The sequence below is a fragment of the Hypanus sabinus genome, chromosome 16 (assembly GCF_030144855.1).
Source record: "Hypanus sabinus isolate sHypSab1 chromosome 16, sHypSab1.hap1, whole genome shotgun sequence".
Taxonomy (NCBI): domain Eukaryota; kingdom Metazoa; phylum Chordata; class Chondrichthyes; order Myliobatiformes; family Dasyatidae; genus Hypanus; species Hypanus sabinus.
Window position 1 is genome coordinate 26,759,365 of NC_082721.1, and position 11,131 is coordinate 26,770,495.

Genomic DNA, 11,131 nt, shown 5'->3' on the forward strand with positions numbered 1-11,131 from the left:
TGTCTGTGGAATTTGTAATGTGTATTAAGTTTCACCCTCTAGCCCCTGCAGCTGGGATCTCAGCCAATCTGGGTTTCAGACGACATTCAAACTACTTCTTTTTCTTTGTGCGATTAGTGGGTGGCTGAATTCATGAAAGGGGAAAAGTGAAAAGGGCAAGCGAGAAAAACACAGGGAATGAAGAAAAGAGGAGTTGAAGTAAATAAATCTGACAGAAAGTAAAGAAGAATGTGGTTAGGCGAGAAAATAAATTAGACAACTGTCCAAAGAAAGAAAGTGATGAAAGGGGGCTTTAGTACAGGCCCTGAGGCCTTGCACACACCTTGTTCTCTGGTTTAGACTGTTGATGGCTGTGAGGACTCCTGTTGCCTTTGACTAGTTCTTTCTTCAGGGCTAAGTGAAGATCCGTGCTGACTTGCCCTCAAACAGGTTGGAATGTGCTGGGAACCTGACTCACTTTGCTGTGATCAGACTCAGTCTCTGAAACCAAAACCACAAGCTGATCGGTAAGAGAGAGAGAATCCAGCTCAGGGAGCAAAGTTGTTGAAGTCTGCACTCATCCCGGTAAACGAAGTGCCTCGTCACGTTCCTGCCATGTGCGTGTAAAACCGTGAAAAGGCTTTGGGATGTTAGGAGGAGAGGGTGACTGGCTTTCACTCTGTGGGTGAGGATGAGGCCAGGTTGACCTGTGTGTTCCCAATACACGGATTCAATTATCTTGTTCCATTCCAAATGATCCTTCCCTGTGGGTACTCATTGGCCAGGGGTACCCAGGAGCCAGATGGCAATGCTGCAGGCTTTGATAATATCCTTGAATCTTTTCCTCTGCCCACCAGCTAATCTCTACTGTGAATGAACTCAAAATTGTATCTGCTTTGGGAGTCTGGTGTCAGATAGGTGAACAATGGTATCTGTCAAACAAACTGACTGAATTAAAGTAAGGTCTCAATACCTAATCCACTGGATTTGGAGTGGATTTCAGTATTTTGCACAGATATTGTTGGTAGCATCTGACTAGTACCTTGAGATGCTTGCTACAAGTAGTCCAAGCCTCAAAAAACTTTAAGAAGGTAGGAATCACTGCTGCTGGGTAGATCATAATTTTTTTTTGCTGGGTTATGGTTTTGACTTTTCAAACACTTCTCAAGTTTGCTTTAGTTGATCAATAGCTGTGCTGGTTCATTAGTGGTAAACTGTATCAGAGATGTGTATTTTTGCTGACAGATGCCTCCTAAGATATGGGAAGTAGTCCCCGTTTTCCAGAAACTTGCTGTGAACTTTTCTTTTGAGGGGGTTCTCTAGAGCAGCACAAACTTAGCTCTTCTTAGTTAATGGCTCATCAATCCAAAGGGGTCAGAATAAATGTTTAAGTGGAACCATATCCAATCGACAGTAGAAGGGAGTAGCATACAGAGTGAAAATCCTTTTATTTACTCTGTTCCATAGCTCTTCCAGCATGGATTAGACAGTAAGCAGTGTCAGGACAGTCAGAAAAGGAAAGCCCTGTTTACTCTCACCTTCCAGGACATCCCCTCTTCTCATTACCGTCATCTGGGAGGACCTACAGGAGCCTGAAGATGCACACTCAGCATTTTAGGAACAGTTTCTTCCCCTCCGTCATCAGATTTCTGAACGGTCCAGGAACCCATGGACAGTACCTCATTATTCTGCTCTTTTTTTACACTGTTTATTTTATATCTCTCTCTCTGCAACTTGTAGTGCACTCTATTGTTCCTGCAGAACAACACATTTCAAGACTTATGTCAGTGATTATAAACCTGATTCTGATCCCATCACTCATTCTGAGGCAGGTAGAATGTAGATTAGATACCAAGTAAATCTTCTGATCCCATCAAGAAGACCCAATACCTCAGTGGTGCACCAATAATATGTCTTGACTATGTTTGCTGGGCAATCCTGAATGGGATTGTTTGCTGCAGTGACATGAGCTTGCAAACTGGATATGTGCAGGAAGCCGGAGTTCATGGGACACACAGAACCCATTGATTTGTAGAGCTGGGAGAGGTCACAGAGATTTTATAATTAAAAGTATGCTTATTATTCATAAAAATTGCAAATACATAAAGTACAAAACATTCAAGTTGGCAGTTCAGTGCAAGCAATATCATTCCATCTATTTTGTGACGAGCTTTCCTTGAGCCAACATTCCACGGGGATCTTCCATGAGGGTGCATGGCAAGAGGGTGTTTGTGTATATGCGTGTGTGAGAGAACAGCACAGAGTCCTATGTCATGGAGCAATGATGGATTTGAAAGCAAGGGTGAGAATTAGAAGCAGAACCAGGAGCCAGCGCTATTCAGTGAGCACAAGGGATGTCTTAATCCTCCGCTGGCTGCATATACTGTCTGTATGCATGCACTCCAGCACACTGCCGAGACCTGCAAAGGGAATGTGAGCAAGCTGCACTAATGTCAGGTATGGCTCAGATTGTAGATCTGTGTCATAACATTACGGTTTGATCCTCAGCAGAGCTGAGTGCAAAGTTCCAGGCCAATATTTCTACTGTAGTATTTTACAAGTGCCTGTACTGTCTCTGTCTTCCTTTCAGAAGTTTTAAAATACTACAATCATCATTTGAAGAGAGGGAACAGAAGCCAATATTTATCCCTCAACCCGCACCTGATCACTAGGAACCCACCACTGGCTCTGTGTAAATGGATGCCTACAATTCTTTGACAGAACTTGATCAGCTGTAAAGCACCTTGAGGTTGTGAAAAGCACACTGGAAATACATGGATTGGTGAACAGTAAAATACATTTGTACTTTAAATAAAGGAAGGAGAGTTAGGATGAAAAAGTTGGGGTTCAGGTTTCTGCCTGCTGAAGAGGCTTTAAGGCACTGTTTCTGCTCCATTCCCTTTTAGCACTTGGGGAAGTTTTCCCCCAGGATCCGATCCTGACCATTGGCTCTTCGCTGACTGCCACTTGCACTGTAAGCCCAGAGGCAAAAGTGGACTCATGGGATCTCTACTGGACACTGAATGGCCAGAAGCTTAGCTCTGAACTCTACACTGTGGTGAACAACACTACGCTGATGGTGACCATGAAGGGACTGAACGGTTCACAACAACAGTCTGGTGACAATCTGGTGTGTCACCGAGCAGACGGGAGGATTCTGGCTGGGTCCTGCCTCTATGTTGGTCGTAAGTTTCTCTCAGTGGCACTTGCATAAAGGAGATCTTAAGAATATGGTTAGTAAAGCATGTGGGGTCCTGGGATTCATCAACAGAGGCTTACAGTACAAAAACAGAGAAGGGCTGTGTATTGTTATGAATTCTTGTTCCACATCTAATGCAATATGTGATAGTCCTGGAAAGAATGTGGATTTGAAGGCCAGAAGTTTCACTTATAAGATTAGATCAGAGAGTCAGGGGTGTTCTCCTTGGAGAAAAGAAAGCTGATGGGACACTTGACTGAAATGGACAAGATTGTGACTGGTTTAGATGAAATAACTATTGGGAAGTTGTTACGGTAAGTGATGGCCAGTGACCGAGAATGAGAATTCAAAATTTTGGATAAATGATACAAGAGAAATTAGCATAGTTAGAGTATGGAACTCATACTCTGTAAGTCTCATGCAAATAGAATCAACTCATAAAGGAACTGTAGTGGACCATGTGAGAGAATAAAGTGTGCGGCTATGTAGAATGATATGGGGGATAGAGCTGATGGGATTGATTTGCTGTGGGCTAAGAAAGACGATGAGCCTCTTTTGTGCCTATCAACAGTATGATTTAATGACTTTCTGAGATGTGCAGAGAACAAATGTAAGTGCTTTCACACCTAGCTGTGAGAGTGTGCAACTGTGCTTTCTTATATATCAGTGGTGACACATGAAGAGTTTTTTGCCTTCCTCTTGGCTGTTTCTTATATCCTGAAATGAATTGAGTCAAACCCTCCAAGTCGCTCGTCCTGCTTCATGATGGACAGTGCCAGTCTGGCAACTTCAGGAATTGTAGGGCTGCTGTCAGAAACAAGAAACTAGTGAAGATGCAGCAGGTTAACAACTTTATGTAGTGCTCAGTGTCTGGTTGGTTTCTCTTCCTTGTACAGTTCCCCCCGAGAAACCCACCAACATCACCTGCTGGTCCAAGAACACCAAGGATCTCACCTGTAAATGGAGCCCAGGGAGTCGGGGAGAAACCTTCCTTCGTACAAAGTACACACTGAAATACAAGTTACGGTAAGTCAATATATTGCTGCCCAGAATTAGGATGTTTGATTTTTGTGTATTTTTCATATTCATTTATCAGACGTGTGTGTCTTTGGCAAGGCTGTCACCTATTGTACATCCATAATTGTCCTTGAACCAGATGGCTTGCAGTTAAGGGGTATTTCAGAGGCAGTTAAGCTTCATCACATTACTGTGAGTATGATATTATGTTCAGGCCAAACTGGTACAAAAGGCAGATTTCTTTCCTTCAGGGATATTAATGAACCAAGGGGATTTTTATAGCAATCTGGCAATTTCACAGTCACTATTACTGACATTAGCTTTATATTTAAGATTACTTGAACTAAATCAATTTATATTCCCAGTTGCTGTGAAGGAATTACTAGATAAGCAACTTAACTATGGTGCTGCTGCATCTTTAGAGATCTCAAGATGCAGCTGTAGCTGTACTCTCAGCACTAAGTCAGACGCTCGAGAGTTTAAGTAGCTCTCTAGAGATGTGGAAACAGCGCAATACAGAGCTGACAGAGAGAAAACAGCAATCCAAGCACTAAAGTCTGCTGATATATTAAATAAACTGAGCTACACTCTATGGATATATCTGTTTACTTTTACTTTTAGAAGTATTTGGTACGATAGATAGATGGAAACTAGCTGGAAACATTTTCCAGCTAGTTGAAAATCAGGACAAGAAGGGAGGAGCAGCGAAGTGGAATAACCCAGACACTTCGAATAGGACAATTCTATAGGATAGGACTTATTGGATTTGGGCAAAGAATTGTTATTTCAAAGTTCAATGTTCAAAGAAAATTTATTATCAAAGTACATATATGTCGCCATATACAGCCATTTTCTTGTGGGCATTCACAGTAAATACAAGAAACTCAATAGAATCAATGAAAGATCACAACCAACAGGATGGACAACCAGTATACAAAAGACAACAAACTGTGCAAATACAAAAAGAGAAAATAAATAGATAAATAGCTAGATACTGTAGATATATATGAGAATTTGAGGTGAAGAGTCCTTGAAAGTGACCTCCATAGATTCTGATAACAGTTCAGTGATTGGACAAGTGAAGTAGTTGTTTTCTTGTTTACCGTTCCAATGCTTGCTTGCATTTTTATATAATCACCTACATACTGTACATGTAATTGTTTAGTGAATTTTCCAGTAATTACAGAATGGATGCTTCTTTATTTTCTGAGAAACTTTAGTTTTCAGGAGAAGGTGTCTCGCTACTTGAATCTGGCTTTATGATAGGTTAATTCATTATCACTATAATTTTTGTTATCTCTAGCCTGAGTATGAGACAACTATGACTGCTTTTTCCTTTGTCTTTTCTTTGTTCTCTCAATCCCCTCTTGTTGATTTTTCAACATTTAATACAATGGCTGTAAGCAACAAGTTTTATGCCTCATTCTTAAATTCCAAAGAGCCTTTGGATCATAAAAGTATCAGGATCCAACAGCCTCAAGAAAGAGGTCAAGGCAGAGATGTAGCATAACCGCAGACTCGATTCCATTTGCTTAAGACTCTCACAGACTTAAAAGATAATGTTCTACAATGCAGACAATAAAGATGCCAGCAATTCACCATTGCTTTGCTCAGGTGGTATGGCAAAGAGAACCAGTGCCAGGAAATGGGCACAGACGGACCAAACTCTTGCTACATCCCCAAGGATCTGGCTCTCTTCACCCCATATGAAATCTGGGTCGAGGCTTCAAACAAATTGGGCTCAGCAGCTTCAGACATCATCTCTCTGGACATTCTGGATGTGGGTGAGTGTTTTTTTGTGGGTGTTGATGTGGTTACATTCTGTTGCCAGAAGTCCAACCTAAATGTCAAAACAAAAGTGTTTTTTTACAAGGTACAGCAAGTAGGAAGCATAGTTTAATCCTGGACTAGGGTGCCACTCATGTGGAACTTGTACATTTCCTACCATTGCATGGATTTCCCAGGAGCGTGCTTCAGTTTCCTTGAATATCCTAAATATGGCTACTTAAATTACCCCCCCATGTTTTTACGTGGCAAAGGAATCAAGTTGATGGTCATGGGAGTGGGACTGAGTTATAGGGAAAGAAGAAGGGAACTGTGACTAAAAGTTAAGTTACTGGAAGAACTCAGTGGGTCAAACAGCATCTGCAGATGCAAAGGGATGGTTGATGTTTCAGGTCTCAGGCTGAAATGTCAAGCATTCCTTTGTCTCTACAACTCCTCCCTCGGAGTGTCAGACCCCCTGAGCCAATAGGCTGGTCCTGGACTTATTTCCGCTTGGCATGATTAACTTACCATTATTTAATTATTTATGGTTTTATATTGCTGTATTTCTACACTATTCTTGGTTGGTGCGACTGAAACAAAACTCAATTTCCCTTGGGATCAGTAAAGTCTGTCTGTTTGTTTTGAGCTCTTTCAACAGTTGATCTTTTGCTCCAGATTCCAGCAACTGTAACTTCTCAAGGGAATGGGACTGATAATTCTGCTCCGTTAGGAGCTGGTCATGCTTCATAGAGCCTCCTTCTGTGTAAGATGTAATATAAATCAGGCCTGGCTTTAACACAAAATTACAAAACTACAGCCAAATTAGGGCTGTTTCACCTTCAGGCAGTGTTGTTTCACATGTTGTCAATGTTAGGATGCTGTCCTGTCACCCATACACATTCACAGTGAAGATGTATACAATGCTAACATTTCCACTTGACCCTTTACGTTTTCATTAGTCACCACTGATGCCCCGTCCGACGTTCAGGTGAATCGTGTTGGTGATCTTGAGGATCAGCTCAGTGTCTGTTGGAGCTCCCCGCCGGCTCTGAAGGACTTCTTCTTTCAAGCCAAATACCAGATCCGCTATCGTGTGGAGGACAGCACTGACTGGAAGGTAATTGCCACATTTCAGACCTTATTTTGCTCATTTACATTCTCAGCCACAGAGATGATTTGGACTATCTGAACTGTGGATGAGATGCTAATCTTATCTTCAATGTGCTTTCCACCTGTAAATATCCTTCACCTACTCTAGCCACATGTAACAGCTCACAGGAGGATCTGGGTGTGTACTCATCAAGTCCTGGTATTAATAACGACTGGTTAACTGCCCTCCCTTGATTAGAAACTCTTATCCCTCTGCTTATTTTAAGTTCATTATTATTTATTAATAATAATTATTACTCTTGAGCAAAAGTTTCTCAAGGGCAGAGAAGCTAAAACCAGGGGACAGATTTCCAGACAGGCAAAGTTTTAAATATATATTTATTTAGCAATACAGCATGGCGTAGACCCCTCCACCCTTTGAGCCCCACTGCCCCAGCAACCCCTGACAAAACTGATTAACCCTAAGCTAATCATGGGACAATTTACAATGACCAGTTAACCTACCCACTGTCTTTGGACTGTGGGAGGAAACCGGAGAAACCCTACACATTCCATGGGAGGACATACAGAGTCTCCTTACAAAATGGCACCGGAATTGCACTCCAAACTGTGGAGCCCAGGCTGTAATAGTGGGAATGAGGTAGAGAATCAACCATGATATTATTGAATGGTGGATCAGATATGAATGGTTTTCTGTCTGGCCCCTACTCTTTCTTCTTACATTCTTCACCCAAGTAAGTCTTTCGAATAAATGTGAGAGATTCTTCATCCCATCTCCCCCACCTATCTGCATCTCAACAAGCCCCTATTCCCATTTGCTTTGTTGTTCTTTCTGGAAATCCCCGAAGGTTTCAGCTTCCTGTTAGTCTTTTTGCTCATTAACAGTATATCAACCCAGCACCCCTTCATATCTTGTTACATTTCCTAATTTTGGTGTTTTAAAACTCATTTCCTGTGCTGTGCACACCAGAAAATATTTACTCGCACACCTTCATTATTTTCATCATGTTTCATGATTTTAGTTACTTGTACTACATGCCCTCCTGTTTTCCAGTTCTGTTAGTGAGTTACTGAATCAGTGGGAGATAGTGGCCAAATAGACAGACTTCAAAATCTGCATTGTTATGATTCGTCTTCTACTGGTTCAGGATATTTATATGTAATCTCGGTAAATCTTTCTGTATTTATGTTCCTTTTTACATTTGTATGTGTGTATGCATGTGTACTTGTGCAGGTAAATAGATGAAGTCAAAATGGAACAGTGATGCCTGCTGTGATCCAATATCCTTTCACAACTCATGCTTACATTAAGAATAGACACCTTTTAAGTATCTGTATTGAGTAGGGTTAACTTTGAGCATTTAGGGAGAGGTATTGATGTGAACGATGATGGAAATCCTGCACCATTAGAAGAATCATTAGATTGCACTGGACTATATAAGAATTATGACAAGCTAACAGGCCAATTGCCATTTATGCTCCATCTCTTATCTAAATCCTTCAGCTGTACCTGATCTCTGTTCCCTCCTCCCTCAGATGCTTCATCAATCTCTCCTTAAGTGAACTTACACTATACAGATTTCTGCATTCTTATCAAGCTATAGATAAACAGGGTTCTTTTGAATTTTGGTGATTCTCGTATATTAAAGGAATTGTTTTCTCTACACCCGCTCTGTCGACAGCTTTCATAGTGTTAAGATCTATTACGTCACACCATGCTTTCTTTACTCAACAGAAAACAGACTGGCATTTATTAGGGCGACACCATAGCAGTTAGTGTAACACTATTACAGTGTCAGTGACCGGGGTCCAATTTTGACCACTGTCTGTAAGGAGATTGTACGTTCTCCCCATAACAGTGTTGGTTTCCTCCTGGTGCTCCAGTTTCTTTCTATTTCTAAATAAATAAATCTATTTGTGCATTTCGTCATGTCAATCTCTATTTGATGCATGTATTAACAGGAAGATGCCATTCAGATGTTTTAACAATTAATTAGGTACTGACTGATATGCACCTTAACACAAACGACTCTTTTAGGTTCCTCTGATCTTAATACCGTATCCTTTAAATAATGATCACAGATTTTAACTTTTCCATTATACTCAACATTTTGTGTAGAGTTCAAACTTTTCACTGCCCTAAGGCACACTTCCTGACATTATCCCTGAATGGCTTGGCTCTCATTTTATATCACCTTGTTCTAAACTCCTACAGAACACCAGAGAAAATAGATTCTCTCTCTAGCCTACAAACTGCTTTGATCATATCAAGTGCCACAAATAGCTGTTGTAGGCTTAGATTGCGTAATTCAGCTTTGTAATTTAACACTCTCTTCCCCGATTTCTCATGGAAGGTTGTGGACGACATTGGAAATCAAACCTTGTGCCGTCTGGCAGGGCTGAGGCCAGGAACTGTGTACTTTGTGCAGGTGCGATGTAACCCAGTTGGTATTTATGGGTCCAGGAAGGCAGGAATTTGGAGTGAATGGAGTATCCCTACAGCTGCCTCTACTCCCCGGAATGGTGAGTGTCGCCACATCTATTGAGATCAACCCTCAGACATGCCTCGTCCAATTCTCTACATAAAACCCACCACACAGGATCCCAAGTTCGACAGATAAATAACCAGCAAACATATCACAACTTTACTTTTGAGAGTGGCCTACTTAAGACAGGGAGTGATGAGGGCGAAATACTTTTATCTACTGCACAAGGTCCCATCCTGGAACTATTTGTACAGTACTCCGATTTGTGATACCCTGCCCTGAGAATGTGGAACTGAATAATGCAGAGGGAATTTCACTCTATAATGAACAGGACTAAGAACTGTATAAAGAGGTATTGATATGTCAGAGCTTATGGTGATGAAGAAATACACTGATTTTTTAATGCTGGAGGTAAATAATACAGTCCCTCTGTGTGTTAACAGAGCGCTCCAGCAATACTTGTTACCAGAAAAGTGGAGAGAGTGGCTCAAACCTGAGACGGGAGTTGAAGCAATTCTTTGGCTGGGTGAAGAAGCATGCCTACGGATGTACAGCCCTCAACATCAAACTGTATGACCAATGGCGTGTGTGGCTGCAGAAGTCCCACAAGACACGCAACCAGGTAAATATTCCACTCGCTGAGTCTTGCGCTCAACTTCAACGCACAACCGCAGGCTGAACGTGAAAACAGAAGCTGCTGGAAACACTCGGCAGGTCAGGCAGCAGCAACAGACAGAGGATAACATTACAGGTTGATGGCTTTTCATCAGAACTATTCCCAGCATTATCTGTTTTCATTTTGGATTTCCAGCATCTGCTGTTCTTTTTTTTATTTTTGACACTGAGCAAAGGAGACTTGCATTTCTGGAGGGATTTTACTAACTTAGGATGCCCATAGTGGTTTACAGCCATTTTTGAAGTGCAATAACTGTTGTATTATCAGAAACAGGGCTGGAAGTCTCCCCAATGTGATGGTGACCAGGTTACCTCTTGAGGGATGCAATTGAATTTAGGATAGTAGGGAAAACTCTCCTCTTCTGTAAGGTAGTTTACTGGGATAATTTACACTCATAAATTACTCCCGAAGGGAGGCCTCAGATTATCGGTTCATCAGAAACATGGCACCATCCAAATCTATGGTGCTGACTTCATACTGACACCAAGGATTTCACTCTGCATTCTGGACCTCGAGATTCCGTTTTAGAGCTTGAATCCATAAGCCCATGGACCAGGGCAAGGCAGTGACCCTCTTGGGTGCACTTCAGATGGGTACTGAGGATGGTGAAAGGGGAGAAGGGCAGGCATGCCATTCAGTGGGAGATGGGATTTGTCTCACTTTGAACAATGGACTGCAGCAAAGGAAGTAGGTAATTATAAAGTCTCTTTTTTCCCATTTCTTTACTGTACATTCCTCCCTAAATCATCCCTCAGCTACTCCTGTCCCACCACCACCACCTTATACTCCACAATCCCAAACCCTCTTAATTTCTGGTCTCAGTATTTTAACTCTTCCGTTGTTTCCCCACAGAATCAAGAAGTCTCTGTTTTCATTGGATCGCAGGAGGGTGAGTGA

The 11,131-nt window shown here is 41.7% G+C and overlaps 1 protein-coding gene across 2 annotated transcripts in view; it reads left to right on the forward strand.

Moving 5' to 3' along the window:
* Positions 1-11,131, forward strand: part of crlf1b (cytokine receptor-like factor 1b) — a 42,633-nt gene that overhangs the window by 26,428 nt on the left and 5,074 nt on the right. For both annotated transcript variants that reach the window (XM_059991377.1, XM_059991376.1), the window contains exons 2-8: positions 2,886-3,164; positions 4,075-4,204; positions 5,810-5,979; positions 6,922-7,079; positions 9,427-9,595; positions 10,002-10,180; positions 11,087-11,123. In XM_059991377.1, coding sequence (XP_059847360.1) covers positions 3,056-3,164; positions 4,075-4,204; positions 5,810-5,979; positions 6,922-7,079; positions 9,427-9,595; positions 10,002-10,180; positions 11,087-11,123 — 952 coding nt within the window. In that variant the 5' untranslated portion in view covers positions 2,886-3,055. The remainder of the gene's footprint in view (positions 1-2,885; positions 3,165-4,074; positions 4,205-5,809; positions 5,980-6,921; positions 7,080-9,426; positions 9,596-10,001; positions 10,181-11,086; positions 11,124-11,131) is intronic.